The following is a 17,557-nucleotide window of genomic DNA, read 5'->3' as shown; positions in this document are numbered from 1 at the left end:
TGGGATGGTATTTCTTTCTATAAAATATAACTCAACAAATAGATTATTCAAAAAATAATTAAAAGCAAAAAGAGGAATTCGTAGTTAAATAAAAAGGAGTATTGGGTAGGGTACATTAAGGAATAGGATAGGGGAATCAGACAATCACTTAATTAGTGATTGCCATGATTAACAGGGGGTATCGGTAAGGGGTGGACCGGGGTGCCGCCATTTCAGGGGGAAGACAAAATGACGGATCCTCAGTCCCGGGTTTCGGCTCCATTTCCTCGGAAGAAGATCCCTCCCGACCTTCCCCCCGGAGGAAGAGCCAGAAGAAGGATTGGGGAATATCCAACCCCGCCTCCCCACAATAGGGACTAGCCTCGTGCAGGGGCGGTGCAGGGCCATTGGGAGAGAGATGGGACTGGCGGGAAACCAGGGGCGGAAAAGAAGGGTCAAGGCGGGAAAGCGGGTTCCAAGCGGCGTGGCCAGCGCCATCTTGGGAGGGGGTGCCAGATACACTGCCCTTGGCCTGAGCAGTGTCCGGCAGGGCACTTGGGGCGGCTTGGCCACAGCAATCCCCAAGGGAGGATAGGAAAGGGTTTTAGGAAAGTCCGAGGGGATGGGGGCATAGGGAGCTTCACAGAAGCAAAAAGGGGAAATTTATGGGGGGGGGGGGGCCCCAACGCAGCTGGATGTCGGCGCAATGCGTGGGTGTAAAGGGTCTCTTTTAACAACTCTCCTATAGCTAACGTGTCGCCCTCTTAGCTGTTCCCTACTGGTGTCTTTTCTACCCCCTCCGTCCAGCCCAGAATGGGGAGGGGAGGATAGAGAAGACAACATTTTCGAGGAGAAGAAAAAGCGATCCAATCTAGGTCCCCACAGAAGACTAGGCGAAGAATAGCACTCAGTGCTAGCTTCCCCCAGAAAAGGAAAACCCACCCGCCTGCCAGGGACATGCAAGGCTACAGCCCCAGACTGGGCGCAGACGGGGGTTAAAACGCAAAAAAAAAAGTGGCAGACCCAGCCGCCCGTCGGGGCGATCCCCACGCCGTGTAGCCTACCTTACCTTGCAGGCTCGGACGGAGATGGCTTGAATCTTCTCTTCGACTCACTGGAAAAGTCACGCTAAAAACTGGGGATGTTCCTTCCCGGTTTTGGCCCTTCCGGAGGCCTGGGTGTTCCCGTTAAACCAAGATTTGTCCCCAAAGCCTTGGTTTCAGCCACTATCAGCCTCCGGTGGTCTCACTGCAGCTGCTGACCGAGGAACCTCTTCTCGGTCAGCCTTTCTTCAGGCTCCCCCGAGCCGCTGCCAAAACCGCCCTCTGTGTCCTCGGGTAAGTCTGCCCGCCAAAAAGCTCTGCAGCCCGGCTGCCCGTGCAGCGCGGCTGCTCCAGGGCGGGTATATGGCGAGAACAAAGAGGTCCCGGAGCCTCAATCTTTTTCGCTCGGCGCTCAGCTTCTCATAGCATCCGGCAGAGCTTTTACGGCCGTAGATTTTCCTCTTCCCTCCTTCTTCTTCTGTGAGGCGGGCGCCCCCACGAATTTGCCCGTTTTTTCTACAAGACGAAGGAGGGAACCATCCTCTTGCTACCATATGTTGTGGCGCGGCATGCGCTCCTCTCGCCGCGGCACTCCGAGCCGTGCCGGGCTGGGCGGTGAGGGAAGAGAACGGGCGGCCGCTTCCCCCTGCAAGCTCTGCAGTTCAGTTCGTGGCGCGCGGGGACAGACGAAGGCGACACGGGACTTAGGGGGTGAACGGGATGGTTTTATTCAGTGAGCCCCAAGACCCCCTCGGGGGCGGGAGCAGAGGTTTTATACAGAACTCAGGAGGAGGGGTGTAGGAACAGTAACCACTAAGGGAATAGCAGGGGAGGAGTTTAGGGCAGAACTAACATGACAGGGAAGGTTCCAGGGAAAGGGGCAGGGAAAGGGAGGATTGGCAACTTGGAGATGAGGGGGTTTTTAGGGATGGGGGGGGGGGAAACAGATATTAAACAAATATCAAATTAAAGACACAACAACGCAGTTCTTTAGTGAATAATTCTTTAGCTTTGCACATTTATTGGTGTTTTTTAAAACAATCTGAAAATCTCAACAAATTCAATTCAAAATCAATTATTGTAATGATTGCAAAGGATGAAGTAGTGGTTCTTTAGTGATTATAGGGTTTTTTGTAATGATCAATTGAAATTATGTTGTTGTGTGTCCGTAGCATGTGTGGCATCACTCCTACCCAAAGGACCAGCAAGAGCTGTGTTTCATTTTATTAATTAGAGTAATTTTGAGATTTGTGCTGTAACATCTAATGGTTTTTCAATGTTTTTCTAGGATAGAATGCAAGAGTACTCTCAATATTACATTATCTGTTAAGAAAAAGACAAATTATGTAATATGGAATGTGTTACTTAAAGCATCTGATGGTGGAGCAGTTCAGTACAATGCATGAGTACTTACAAATTGAACTTATTTAGTTCAATGATAATAAAGTGATGATATTATATTCGTTGTAGCCATTCAGAGTTAAGTTTTGCACAGAAAATGTAATTCCATTAGCTGTTTCAAATCAGTTGCTGTTATGTGAGTTTATTTTAAATAAGTTCCTTCATTATGAATGAAGAGACTTTATCATAAAGAAGACATGCAGAAAATTAAAAGTTGTGTCATTCCCACACATACATTGTTTCTTTTTCCCCCTTTAATACAGACTTTTAAAGTAAATATGTTTTGGGTTATTTTGAAGTGATCCTATCACTGTTGTAGAGGACAACTTAGAGGTGAACCACCCATTTAAAACATTTCCGTTTTTCTTTAGCTATTGGCATGGTCCTAACTAAGCAATTCACAATTTCTTTTGTTTCCCGCCCTTTGTTTCCAACCTTTGTTTGACACATGAGGACATTAGTGAAATAGTTTTATTCTGAGGGATGGAAAAGAACAGGGATGAAAAATTGAGAACAGTCAGATGCAGTTTTCCTTCTTGATTAGGCCATATTTCTTCATTGTCTTTACTGTGTGAGTAAAATATTGAAAGTGTTTGTCAGGCTGGGAGCTGGACAGGATTGTCCATATTGTTCTGCTATTAAGCAGACTATAAACTGACGGTTTTTAAGTAAATAGAAAAGTTTGAAGATGAACCAAAAATATAAGAAATGTATGCATAGTCTGTGACCAGGTAGGAGATATATACCCTCTGTGTGTGTATATGTATCTGCATATGCAAGGAGAGAGAGGTTAGGCAAGGTGCTCCCTTGAGCTCTGATTTAATTTTGTGTCCCACTCAAGCCTCTGTGCCCAGCAGTGTTTGTGCAGAATCAGAGAGTAGGGGAGGGAAGGTTGGTTTCCCTAACTCAGCTGTGCTCTCTCGTCTAGCTTGCTTTTTTTATAATGAGCATAGCGTCTGGAGGAAAAAAAAAAAATTGCAAATTCTTATTCCCTCTATTCCTTCTATTTCAACCTGTGCTCTTTTTGTTGCTCCTAAAATCTCCATAAATGTCAGCCTCCATACCTTAATGCTTGTTTGTAGTGCTTTATAAAGTAGCCCACAGGATGATCTGAAGGGTGTACCAGAGTTGATGATGTGCTTTGTTTACCACTACCAGTGATCATGAGAGAATGGCACAGTAGCTTATTGTTACTGAGCTTGCTGGTCTCTGAATTTTTTCAGCTATCCTGTTTGCCAGAGACTGTGAGGAAAAGTGGGAGACTAGGGTTCTAATGAGAGAGCCAGTGCTGCAGGACTCCTTTCCAAATGATGGTAAATCTGATTATTCAGGGCAAATATCATATTACTTCTTTTATTTAGCTTTCAGACAGAGTGAGCTGGAAAGAGTCAGGAGGGAAGGGTTGAGAGAACAGGTTGTAGTCAGGGATGAAAAAGACGGAAAAATTCCTGAAGGCAAGCGAGGAGGCAGAGGAGGCTGTTGATTTGCAGGGACTTTCTGTTCATCCCAAGGTGTTCTTGAGGTGTTATGAGACAAGCGGGGCAGAAATGACCTCGGGGATGTCTGTGCTGTCATCTAGCTAAGCTGTCTACCTTGCCACTGAGATACTGAAATTGCTTGAGAAAATTAGCAGTCAAACAGATTGCTTTATGCAATTTGGGGATTAATTTCATAGAGTATTTTGTTTTCAGCAAGGTTGATAATGAAATAAGCATTTATTAAAGAATTGCAGTCTGTCTAGTCTTCCCTTCTCATGTGAGTCAAACTGTAATGGCTCTCATGGAGTGACTGCCTCAAGTGTTATTAGTTCTGTCTGTGGTTCTCTCTGTATTTTGTACTGACTCACATTTTCAATGCGTTAGGTCTTAATTTTTTTTTCCCCTGTGTACTTGTATAATGATTGTTCAGGGTACCTAATAATGGCTATAGGCATTTTATCTTTAATGTGCTCAGCACAATTGAGAAAGTGGAACTTCTGGTGCCTTGTGGTGCTTTGTTTTGGAGGAGTGGCGAATGATTTTGTTGTCTAGATAGGCTGTAAATCATGTTGCTGGAGAAATTTTCAGGACTTGCTGTGCACATCAAGAATCTCCTATCCACTGTAGGCAGTAGGAAGTCAGCAATTTTAATGACTTAAGAGCTTTTGATTAGTCTCTGCACAAGTCTTCTTGTCTGCAGTACTAATCCTTCATATTCCGAAATAGTGTTCAGAAAAAAATACTAAATGAAACTTCGTCAATAATTCTCAGATTTCAGCAGATACAATGGAAAAAGGTTGTGGGGTTTACACATTGCAAGACTTCAGCTATTTTAGGTACGATGTCACCAAAGGCATTTAAATGTCATTTATTTGTCTGCCTTTCCAGGTGTGAGCTGTCATTGACCTTGAGTGCGGTATTTCAGCCTAAAGATGTTTTCAAATGTGAATGAAAATCACTGTTCATTGCTATTAATAAGAAGTTCTAGCCTGTGTTTAGCCAGAATTAGATTTTTCATGGAAGTAGCACATATATTCTGATTTTTGCATTAAGCAGAATGTGGTCCTGCCTTAAAAATGCTTCCAACAGCAACTAACATCCATCCACATGTCAATAGACAGTATAAAAGCACTGAAGATTCCCCACCACATCCACTGCCAGACAAATGGCAAATGACATTAATAGGATTTGGCCAAAGCCTCTCACATGTAAAGTGGAAAGGCCCAGAAGCTCCCCTAAAAGGAGTAATTTCTTCAGATGTAATTCGGGTGCACTGAGTTTCTGTGGGTGACCCACTGAAAACCGCCCTTACTGGGAGGGTGTAGCAGTGGAAGCAGGCTGGGTGTGACAGTGAGAGCAGTGAGCTGGTGCAGCAGCCTGACTGGTGAGAAAACTGGAAAGGATCATGATGTCTTCCTTTGTAAAGAGAAAACAGCAAAGCTGCTTCAATCATATCTCACCTATTGTGGAGAGAAAAAGCAGTTTCTGAAAAAAGATTTGGCTTTCAGTGAGAACTTGGTGGGTTATTCAGAGGAGGATGAATACAGGAACTCCTGCCTAAGTTCGTGCTCGCATCTGCACAGCACAACTCAGGGAAGACTTTTTGTTTAGACAAAAGGTGCTTAAGAGAAGAAAAGTAATTTTCAAGGGGTTCTTCAGCAAGAGAAAGACCAATCAGCATTTTTGTTCAGAGCCACAATTGAAGGACTCAAATAGCATGTTTATGCAAATCTCATTGGAGATTTTTTCCGGAGTAAGAGATTTAGAGTGTGAGTAGCTAATCTCTGTGGGGAAATAACATGTTTATGCTTCACAGGTACTGAGCATAACCACTAAATAGCTGAGTTTTCCCAGCCCTGAGTGAAGAGTTACTGATTATCTCATAGTTTATGTGGGGAACTAAGTTTACTTTCTTCAGGAAGGACAGGCTAAAAATATGATGCAAAAGTTCCTGTTCTATTGCTTCCCTGATTTGCAGTCTTCCTCCTCATAGTTCTTGAACTGAGAACTTTAACATCCTTATGTGTTAGAAAATCTTTGTTTGAAAATAGTGCCAAAGTTCTCTGTCCTCTATTTCTGATTTGAAAATCACTAAATGTATTTTCCTGGTTCCCTAACAGTTCACTTCTACCCTGAAGAATTTTTGCAACTGAAATAAATTTTTGAAAAGTATTTTGTCTCTATTTGCACAATATATTATGCTGTCACCTACTGCAAGAAATAATAAATCATTTTTAGGATAGTATATGTCACTGAAAATGTTAGATTAAAACAAAACATCTTGTCTGTGCTTTTAGACTTAAAAAAAGTATTGAAATAACTATAGCTGAGATAAAGAAAAATATTTATAAAAGCAGGACTCACATATGAGGCCAAAGTCCAGCAATGGCTTCAAGATTCTTGAGACATGACGGTAATTTTTCCCCAATTATAGCTGTGAAAAGTGGATGTCAAACATTGCCTCTTGCACCAAGAGATCACTTAAGAGCACTCAAAGAGTGTATAAGGCAGGGAAGGCTATATTAAATCTGATGTGGGAAACTTCATTTAAAAAGGTGCAATTCTGTGCCCTGAGATGTGCTGTCATTGTCTCTGCAGATGTTTCTACATGAATGGGATATCCACTTTCCTTAGGTGTATTTTTGTCTAGTCTTCCTTTCAACGAGCTTTATCTCTCTCTACATGCATTTGTTCCCCAACTTCCACTGGGCTCCATGAGGTACACAGAGCTATCTAACACTCAGCCATAATCTATCTAATAAATGTACATATTTTTGAGTTCAGTGTTCGAAGTGAAGTGTCAGGCATTAGCAGCCCAACAAAGAAGTGTTTTGATAGCTTGCAGTAGAGGGCCTGTGTTGCATGTTGTCAGGAATGGTGTGAAACATGAGGATGTTGAAACATGCAAACTGGAGCAGAGATTGAGAATAGTGCAGAATAAAGAAAGCTGAGCTTGGATGCAGAATTCTCCATGCTCTTTTTAGGAGTGATATCTGGATTGGACTGTCACCAAAACCATACTCTGATGTTACAGTGGTTGCTGTCAAGTGTTTTTGAAATAGCAAGGCTTCTCCAGAGTGCAGAACATGATTGAAAACTTATGAAGAAATGAATGTAAAATGATACTGATTTAATTGAAGCTGTTCAACAATACTGAAATAATTGAATAGCACAATAGATTGCTAGCATTTTACACTGATCTTCCTGTGTAAGTATTTTGTAATGGGAAATACAATGGAAAAGTAAGTCTAGTGTTCATTTTTTGTGTGTTTTTTGATTTACAGCAGTCTTTTTAAAGTTTTTTTGGATACAGAAATGTCACGCGGGAATTAAGTTAGTATTTATTTACCTACACAATGAGTATATGTGTTTCCAGCATATTCTAATCCAGATATTAGGCTTTTGGAGTCTTTCAAAAGTAGTGTCTTGAAAGTGCAGAGGAAAGACTACTTCTCCTTCTTCCAAGAGTTCTTACTTATGATGTTTGTAAATTCTGACAATAAACAAAAATTAACCTCTTATCTTTCCTTTCTTGTAGGGTGATAGCTCCTACGTAAAAGATCGTTGGTGTGTGTTTGATGGATTTATGGTCTTTTGTCTTTGGGTGTCACTGGTTTTGCAGGTAATCGTTTCACTTCCTTTTACAATGAATAGTTCCTTGATTGTGAAAAATACATGGCACAATCAAATAAACGTGAGTTGTGGAAGTAGACTTGACCATGGATAAAATTGTTTTAAGAAACCATGCTGAATTCAACAGATTTATAATTGCACATTGCAGCATATCTACATTAGTAGTAGAATTTATCTTGATTATTTTTTCTTATTTAATCTAAAGTTTGTTAGCATAAACCCTGTGCAGTCAGAAGGAGAAAGAGTATTTTCAGAGAGACATTTCTCTCTTACTCCACATAATAGTTGTGCTGATTTCCTTCCAGTGAGTCTAATAGGGTGCCATGGTGACTAGCTCAGGCACCTAAAGGGAGAATTATTCCAATGGTAGATGTTTGCCATTCTATAGTTGTAATGATATAGTGAGTGGAGTGGTTTCATGCAGTATCACTCATACCTAACAAAACATTTTCTAAAACTCATGTTAAAGTACAATGAAAAAAAACCCAAAACATTTGGAAACAGTTTGATGGTTTTTTTATAAAGAAGAGAACTTAGACATACTGCAAAAAAATTTCAGTGTTAAGGTATAGGTGAAAATTTGTCCTGCAAATCAATTAGTCCTTAACTGTAGGAGGTTTTGTGGATAAGCACAGCTTGAAAACCCTGACATTGAGTTTACAATAGCATAAGGATTGTAAAAGTTCAGTAGTGATTGCTGTTAGGCACTTACAAAATTTCTGACAAATTTAAGACACACTGTAATTTTCTGCTTTTTACACAGGGGAGACTTTAGTACAGTACACCTTGTACACAGGCAGCATGAAGGTTGATTGTTACAGATAAGAACTGTACATTACCTAGTTTATGCATTGCCACGTTCCCTCTCCAGTTTCATAGTACTTTGAGCAAGAATTAAATCAAGCAGTTACTCTCTGAGAGTGAGAGACAAGGATTAAAACTAGATATTTGCACCCAATCATTCAGCTAAATACTCTTTATTGACTGCATAACCTGTCAGTGTATTGAGGAAATGGTTCCCTGTTCTGTGCCTTGGCTGAAACTTATATTGTAAATGGAGTCTAGGAAATTATGTACAATTTTTCATGCACTTTGAATTAAATGGACAATTTATAATCATGTTGCAACTCATAGGCGGTCTGTGTACATGTACATCTATATCATAGTAAAAACCTTAGTGCTGTGCAATGTTAACAGATACTGATTTTCATATTGGAAATATATTAATACTTCCAACAATGTTGTGGGAAACGTGGGGTAGGACTGGCACAGAAACAGGCAGCTGGCACAAGCTTGCACTGTCTTCTTGAGTTGTTTGAGACTCAAACATTATGAACATGGATAAAGTATATTTTGTGATTTTCATTAGGGTAATTTAGAACTGAATTAAAGTATTTACAAATACTTTTCTTTTTTAAAAATGGGGTAGAAATAAAGTGTAAAGTAAGCCAAGATGAAAAATTAAAATAAAAAATGTGTATAGTATTAATACTTTTAAAAGCTCTAGAAGTGAACACAGGTGCAGGACAGGGTCTTCAAGACAATATACTGATTCTTTTCATTTTAGGTGTTTGAAATAGCTGAAATAGTTGACCAAATGTCACCTTGGGGCATGTTACGGATTCCACGACCACTCATTATGATTCGAGCATTCCGAATATATTTTCGTTTTGAGCTGCCAAGGACTAGGATAACAAATATCTTGAAGTAAGTCTCTTGTCTGAAAAATAACAGAGCTTATTTAAGTTTTGACTTAGAAAACTGACTGTGTAGTTAATCAGTGATCCTTCATGCTTAATGGGCATTTTTCTCCTGAGTTTTAGTTCTGGCCAAAAACTTCTTGCTGTTTCTGATATTTAAGGAATCATCAAGTTTTATAGAACAATCAGAACTTTCAAATGTTTAAATAAATTTTAAAGTATTTTAGTAATAAATGTAGCCAGCAATTTTCAACTAGTGGCAGTAAATTCTGTTCCATTAATATGGCCATTTAATAATCAAAGTGAATACCCGTAGCAGGGTAATATTTATAAATAACATTACATAAGCATATGCCCTGACCATTCCAGTTACTAATATGCTTATATTGGTGCATATACAGAGATGCAAAGAAACACATGTAATTGTGCTTGGTGCAAGATGTAATGACAAAATACATGTCATGGTAATGTGAAAGAGTTTTTGGTCTTTATTCAATATCAAATTTATTTCATTACTGTATCTTGTCTGTATGAGCTATTAAATACTATTTTACAAAAGCCATATTTCACACATTTAATTTGGGTATTTTTTCCACCCTTTGCAGTTTTCAGTTGGTTTAATTACCCTGGTTTAGAAATAAATCATAGCCCCCTTTTCTATTTGTGCACAGAGTGAGAGAACAGTTTTAAGGACAAATGTTCTGCGGGATGAAATACTGCTCCCTTTGCATGAGCATATTTTCTATTCCATAGATTCTATTCTTTTCAAAGGAGGCTTCACATTGCCTGTGCTTTCAGTGACCTGTTTATCTTTTTGTCAGGCGTTCTGGAGAGCAAATATGGAGCGTTTCAATATTCCTTCTGTTCTTTCTTCTCCTGTATGGGATCCTGGGAGTGCAGATGTTTGGAACTTTTACATATCACTGTGTGACTGATGACACGCAGCCAGGGTGAGTTCGCCTGTGCAGGCGTGACATGGGCCTGTTCTTTCATTGCATATGTTTTATTTTAGTTGGCATCAGTAGATGTAAAATGGACTTAATAGATTAAAAGCAGTCCAGCAAAATGCACTAAGGCAAATTGAGGAAACAAAAATAGTAAGAATTATGAGAAATCCAAATTTTAACTGTGGAGACGTTACAATTTGTGGCATTTGGCTACAGTCTGACTTAGGGGGCTGCATGACTTTATGTTGGGTGGGGCAGGGAGGTAACAGAGCAGGAAAGCAGAGGGGACTTCTAAGAAGAACGTTGCCACTTGTGGCTGACTTGGGTAACTGATGATTAGTCAGCTTTTGCACTCCTCTGTCTTTTCCTAGGATGTCTTTTTATGGGGCCAGACCTAAAGATGCCCTAGAATCATAGAGTCACAGAATAGTTCAGGCTGGAAGGGACCTTTAACAGTCATCTAGTTCAACCTCCTTCAGGGAGCAGAGACTTCTTCAACTAGATCAGCTTGCTCAGAGCTCCTGTCCAACCTGACCTTGCATGTTTCCAGGGATGGGGCATCCACCACCTCTCTGGGGAACCTCTTCCAGTATCTCAGGCCCTTTCTGAATCAATAATTCTCTGCGACCTGATGCTCAGATTCAAACACCCTTTTATTTCCCAGCCTTTGCAAAATACTGATGATAAATATTTTACCCTGGTAATTGAGTATACATCATGTTCTTGATTCAACATGTACTTAACCACCTGATTACCTCAAAGTACAGTACAGCCTCTTGAGTCACTGATATGGCTCATAAAATCACAGATAGTATGTTTACCTATTGTTTTGCATTGAGGGCTTGACAGTGTCCTTGGATACCATTACATTGTGATACTCTATTCTGTTTCTTTGGTCCCTGTTCCTTTGGATACTGTTCCTTTTGATATGGAGATGTGAGCTCTGGAGTTGTAGCCTTTATTTTAGTCAAAATTGGATCATTTTATTCCTGTTTTGAATTTGACAGAACAAGAAATTAATAGAGTAAGCATTGTAAGAAAGCAAAGCACCACTTATTCTGCTAGTGAGCTGGATAAAACTTCTGATGATTGCAAAACTCTGTGTTAAAGCTTTTTCTAAAATATAATCTAAAAACTATTAAATATAAAATTAGAAGTGGCAGATACAAAAAAAAAATTATAAAATTATTTGAGAATATGCTAGACCAAATATCAAAATATGGTATTTTGTTAAATTAAAAAGAAAAGTACTTTGGGACATTTTCCTAATTATATAATCAATAATATAGTAAAAGATGGAGCTAATCTTTGTATACGTCATGCACATATACTCTAACAATCTAACTGTTCCACTCTTTTTTAAGAGTAAATCTTTATAGCACAGATATTTTGACAGTTTCCTGTAGACATGGGGAAAAAATTCTGTGCAAAAAAATTTGGTTGTGGTAATGAGAAAGTCTGCAATTCTGTGAGTTACAGAATGTTGCTTGAAAAAACAAGTGGAATACACAATGCAGGAAAGATTTGGCATCATGTAATTGCATGTAATTGTGTCATGGTATAACTTTTCCTTGAAATCAGCAGAAAAAGATGAAATGTCACATTGTTTGCCATATGGAAATTTTTGTATCTTTGGGGCTGCCCATAAAAATATTGTTAATTTTTTCTACATGTGTTGAGCTGCTCTCTGAATAAGGCATTAGTGTTTTTTTTGTTTTTGTTTTTTTTTAATGGTATACAGAAACCCTTCATTTTTAGGTTTTTGAAAGGCTGGATTACATAAAAACCTTAAAAGGGACAAATATCCAGTGTATAAAATAAAATTTAAAACCTGCTCACATAGGGTTAAAGTTGGAAAAGTCAAGTATGCAGAACTAATGGAATTTCAGACTTGAGGTTGAATATCTAGCCTTAACCTTTTTCTTTCAATATCATCAAGTATATGTTTTTAGCTGTATAGGTATTAGAAATCTAATTTAAGTTACTTTTTAGGTACCCGGGATAGGCACCTTCAGTAAGCAGTTAATCACTTTTACCATCTCCAGGCCAGACTTATAATGTTAAATTACTCCCATGATTGTGTATGATGACTACAGTTACATTTGACACCACTTTTTTTCCCTGAAAGGGTTCCTCCAATTATTCTGATGAATGGTGCTCCTCCAAAGAACAACATACTTTTTCCTTTGTTATTGACAAGTGGAGGTATGCCTCAGTTTTGGCATACTGCTCATTCCTACTCTGAAAATACTGATTTCCTCTTCTTGTCTATAACACTCATCATTATATGTTGTGAAGACTTATACCTATTTGTTCATGTTTTAAATATTGAGGATTGCAGTGCAAAAAGTCAGGTTGGAGTTAGGGTGTATCTTCCTGATATAGATCAGGACTGACTTTCCTGGAATTAGCTCCAGAATTTATAATTCCCACCATGTGCTAGAATAATAAATATAGGGAAAGAAATAACAGTTCTGGTGCAAAAAGAGGATAATTACATCTGCCCAATATGGACAGATGTATTATTATTGGTCCAAAATATAGTCAGAAAGAAGGGGACATGTCACTTCTGAATCCAGGAAAGTTTATTGGCTGGGATGTAATGCAGCACAGAAGTATGAAAGTTGTCTTGCCAAATTTTAGTTTTGTCTTTGATGTTCAGTTTCTCAATTTTATAATGAGGGTTAAACATTCCTCTCAGAGGTTGAGTCTGTCTGTCTGTCTCTCTGTTTCAGGTGGCTTAGTTCCAGGCAGTGGAGAGTGGCCAAAGTTGGCTGTACTTGTCCTTAAATAACTTCTGTCTTTAATGAGCCACAGATGTAAATTTTCAGTATTTTATCAAACCAGATCCCTGGCTCCCAAGTCAAGATTAGAAAATTGAAATGCATCCAATTAGGGACCACCTATGAGAACTTTAATTTTAGGTGATTTGCCTCTTATTATGCAGAACTCCATGGCAAGCAGGAAGAGTAAAATCTTACTTTTGTGGTCAAGACTTCATCTATTTCTGACATTTTTGAAATCACTCTTAAGTCTACTGCCTTATGAATTATTATTATGATGAAGTCAAGTTTCTTTTGAATATAGTGTCTTAAAATCTTCCTATTCTTTTTAATTTGAAAGGACATGGTATCCTTATCAGAAACTTCTTGCCTCTTTGCAGCAAGTTCTTTTATCTTCCCATCCTTCTCAATGCCCACATTTGCCTGACCTGTCTCTCCACCTCCTGAGTAATTTTCTGACGTTAACTATGACAAACAAAACTACTAAAGTGAGCTAGCGACAATCTGAGTTTTCATTGTCAGAAACTGGCAGAATCTAACTTGCTTACAAAGGCTGAAGAGTTTATTTTTCATTGATAAATCCTTTTTTTCCTGTATTCTTACAATCGTCTTCCCCATAAGGAACATTGTCTTCTTCTTAGACAATTTTATTACTCTATTTCCTTTTTCAACTATGCTGTAAAAACTTTTTCCTGATGAAATCTCCAACTAATTTATCTTTTCCTGTCAAGAACTGGTGTATTATGTGAATTTCCATAGTATGGATCTTCTTTAGTTGCTTTAAGATGGTGTGTTTGAAATGTATATAATATATAATCCAATCTTGATAAATTGATGTACTATAAACAGCTTGACAGGATTGGTTTTTTTTCTTATATCTGAGATTAACTTCAGAGATATACAATATGAGGGGAAAATAGTTGTGTTCCCAGATTTACTGTCATTTACTCTTGGTATCCTCCAGTATACAAAAGATACTTTTACACAGTACAGGAGAGAAAATTTTTTTCTAAATCATTGTTGTAGCTACTTAGTGCTTTCTTTATTTTTACTCCCAAGATATGTTTGACTACACAAGAATAATTCCAAAGCACGTGATCAGTTTATATGTATTCCACAACAGTAAATTTTCCTTTTGTAAATCTTAGTCTGCACTGGAGCTAAGGAAAAGGAAGCATAATCAAAAGAGAAAAAACTAATATGAGTAACTGCCATCAATTGTAGTACTTACCTATTTATTTTCCCAAAGTCATTCTTTAAGCTGCCTTTTTTTTTTAACACTTTTGATAAGGTATAGGCTGAATATTTCTGTAGGCCTGTCTGCCTGTCACCATGGAAGTCAATTTAAAATGCAAAGTTTCTTGTTTAAAACAGGAGATGCCCAGGAAAACAGATAAGAAAAATAATTACTGAGTAATGGAAAGATCTAAGAGGCTTCTGGTCATCTTTCCATCTATCTATGAATAGGCCATGAAAATGTCAGAAAACAGCTTCAAAGACTGAAGCTGAACATTCACCACAATATCTAATAGAGGAAATAAATAGAATTTAAAAGAACAAAAGGAATTTGAGATTCTGTCTTACATCAGCAGTGGGAAAGTAAGAATGAGTAATTAGATTTCTGAGAAAGGGAAGAAATCAAAGCTCAAGCTCAAAAAATCAATGTAATAGGACTTCTTTAACAGAGCATATTAATTTCTTGTTCTTAGTGAACAACAAGATCTTCTTTAATATTGTCTTTGGGACTTTCCATCTCTCTTACTGGTAGCATAGCTCTAGTATAAACTCCTCAGGGACAAGAGAAATGGGAAAAATTTAGTTTTCCAGGCCAGATGTTTTTTTAAACCCCAACTAAAATAAATTAAAATACAACATCTGTCAAAAAGGGAAGTAATTCAGTTTAAATGGACTCATGTCAGCAGAATGGATGAGAGTGCTGATGTGGTGAGCAGTATTGGTGCCCAGGAGAAAGAGTGTTCAGGAGTTGGGCTCTTTTCACTTTCAGGGGACATGTGATTTCTGAGCAGAAATTCTATTTTTTATTGGAATTGTTATACAGATAGTTATCCAACGTAATTACACTGTTGATTCATTTAACACAGATATTACACTGTTTTTGTTTTTCCAGCTCAATTTAAAACAAAAAGGTGACCTTTTAGTGATGGTCTAGGATAGAATGATGAGAACCCAATTACTTCAGGTCCCAGTAGCTCAGTAATGACATGTACTTGTCTGTATTAAGATTTGGAGCAATTTAAGTTTACAGAATTCTCTGTCTCAGTGTAGACATCAAAGTTGATTGAATTTCTTCTCAGCCTGTCAATTTTTATGAGATTTTTTAAAGAATAAATCTTTTTGAGTAAACTGGAGTGGATTTTGTACATTATTGGGAAATTGGCTTACTATAAATACAAGAACTTGAATAACATAATCTCCTCTTTGCTGTAGGGAAAGTTTTATATTGGGCCATAAGATTTTTATCTGATAATCACGGTACAGAAATAAGGCCTGGTGAGTACTGAGCTTTCCACGGAAACCTGCAGGAGACCAGGATTCAAGAAGTCAGAGTATCTTCCAGTGTATCACAAAATTGAGGGAAAGACTGGACATCCCCAGAAAAATGGAATCCCAAGAGTGATCTCCATTGAATCTGCCTGATGGGTGATCAGGTAGTGTTTGATTTCTTAACCATAAAAGAAGCTAGGAAAGTTCTGTTCTTTATATTGCAAGAGGAATCCAGGCAACTGATAGAGAAGGCTGTGGATGTCCTGACATTCACAGGTTAAATAGCAGTTATTACTGAGCAGTACATCTAATTTAATTTTGAAATGCTGTGCAAAAGAATCACTTCTAGATGTGCAAGCATTTATAAAGAATAGTGAAAAAGAATTTATAAGGAATACTGAGAAAGAATCTTTAAAGAAAATCTGTTTCCATGTTGTTTCAGATTTCATTCCATGAGTGATCTATTTCATACACTGTTTTGAAAACCAGGGGACTGCTTTCAGTTTTGTATTGTTGTTTGGAAGCTGAATGTGATGCCTAAATACTATTCCTCTCACAATCCCTTGGATTAATGCAATTCAGTAAGGCCTGGGAAATGCTGGAGTATTCATCCATCCCGAGATGTTTGTGAGCACACTGAAGCCGTAATCTCAGCTATTTTATTAGTTCTGAGAACTTGTGGAGGGTGGGTGAGAAGCAGGAAAACAGTAGAAGTCTAGAAAAGGAGGAAGGAGACAAGACAAGAAAAGCCAGGGAATTATATCTGGAATGCTATAGGCTTAACTTCTTTCCCTGAAAGAATTCTGTGGTGAATGAACAAAACTTGTGTAAGCAGTTGGAAGAAAACAAGGAAGTGAGTAGGAGCTAATATGGATTTCTAAATGGTAAACCATGTCAAACAAATATAATTGCCTATGGCAGCATAACAGCCATGTGAATTGAATGTCATATTTCTTTAGTTTAGAAAGGCTTTGTAGCAGTCTCACAGGACATTTTTGTAAACTGGTAGTAGAAACATGGTTAAGGTGAAGATAATCATAGAATAGGTCCAAAACTGCTTAAAAAACATGCTCAGTGAGATGCTATTAATGTCAGAACAGAAAGAACAGGGATCCACATAAGTCTGCCATGTGCTTTTTGGAGTTTCATTAATATCCTGCATGGTAGCACATATAACACACATTGCACTGGGGATGATGTGAGGTTGGGAAGGACTGCACACATTTCAGAAAGCAAGATTAGAATAAAAATGGTCTTGAAAAGTTGAAGACATGCTCTGAAAAGTTGAATGAAAGGCAGCAGGGACAATATACTGCACTTACGAAAAACCAGCTGTACAAATACAGCATTGTGAGTCATGTGGAAAAGGTAGCTCTTCATAAAGTGTTTTAGAAGCATAATGGAAGAACAGAGATCAACAGTACTGTGCTCTTGCAAAAACGTAACATTATAGTATCTTACAACATATAGGCATGGTCTGGAGAGAGTCTAAAGGAGACAAATGTATATATAGAGAGAGCAGAGCTGATAAAGAGTGTTCAGCAGTTTTCTAAATTTAAAAAATTAGTGGACATGTCACAGGTTTTGCATGGATAAGCACTTTTGCACAGAGTAAGGGAATCTGGTCGCTCTTTCTGTGATACACTAAAATAAAAAGTACATGTACAAAATTTCAGTATTAAAATTTCATGTTAGACAGGACATTAGGAAAAAAGTTTGCAGTGGTAGGTATAAAGTTGCACCTATTTCTTAAACAGGCTCCCAGTTTCATTCCCAAGGATCTTTAAAACAGCCTGTGGGAACTTCTGTTGGGAAAAGTAGCAATAGACTGGGGCAGAGAACTATATTTAATGTCCTGTTGAGTGTTTGTATCCAACCTTATTTTTCTGTGATTTTATGTGGTCCTTCTTGACATAACAAAAGGTCAGGTACTGTTATCCTGGGCATCTGAAGAGCTATTTGCCTTTGCTACATCCCTTTTAAAGGGAGATACATTGGAAGTGAGAAGGATTGGATACAGAGCCATTGTACATTAGGACAGAAGTGAGAGAGTGGCTTCCTACAGTTATTGTTTTCTCTTCCTTTGTG

The 17,557-nt window shown here is 38.3% G+C and overlaps 1 protein-coding gene across 8 annotated transcripts in view; it reads left to right on the top strand.

Moving 5' to 3' along the window:
- NALCN (sodium leak channel, non-selective) overlaps positions 1-17,557 on the top strand; it is a 231,909-nt gene that overhangs the window by 26,562 nt on the left and 187,790 nt on the right. For all 8 annotated transcript variants that reach the window (XR_014949395.1, XM_085556997.1, XM_085556986.1 and 5 more), the window contains 3 exons: positions 7,440-7,523; positions 9,102-9,241; positions 10,056-10,184. Coding sequence is in view for 7 of the 8 variants with exons in the window: in XM_085556986.1 (XP_085413112.1) it covers positions 7,440-7,523; positions 9,102-9,241; positions 10,056-10,184 (353 nt within the window). In the remaining variant the exon portion in view is untranslated. The remainder of the gene's footprint in view (positions 1-7,439; positions 7,524-9,101; positions 9,242-10,055; positions 10,185-17,557) is intronic.

Source organism: Lonchura striata, chromosome 1 (genome assembly GCF_050655825.1).
Source record: "Lonchura striata isolate lonStrDom1 chromosome 1, ASM5065582v1, whole genome shotgun sequence".
Lineage (NCBI taxonomy): Eukaryota > Metazoa > Chordata > Aves > Passeriformes > Estrildidae > Lonchura > Lonchura striata.
This window is presented reverse-complemented; position numbering and strand designations above follow the sequence as displayed.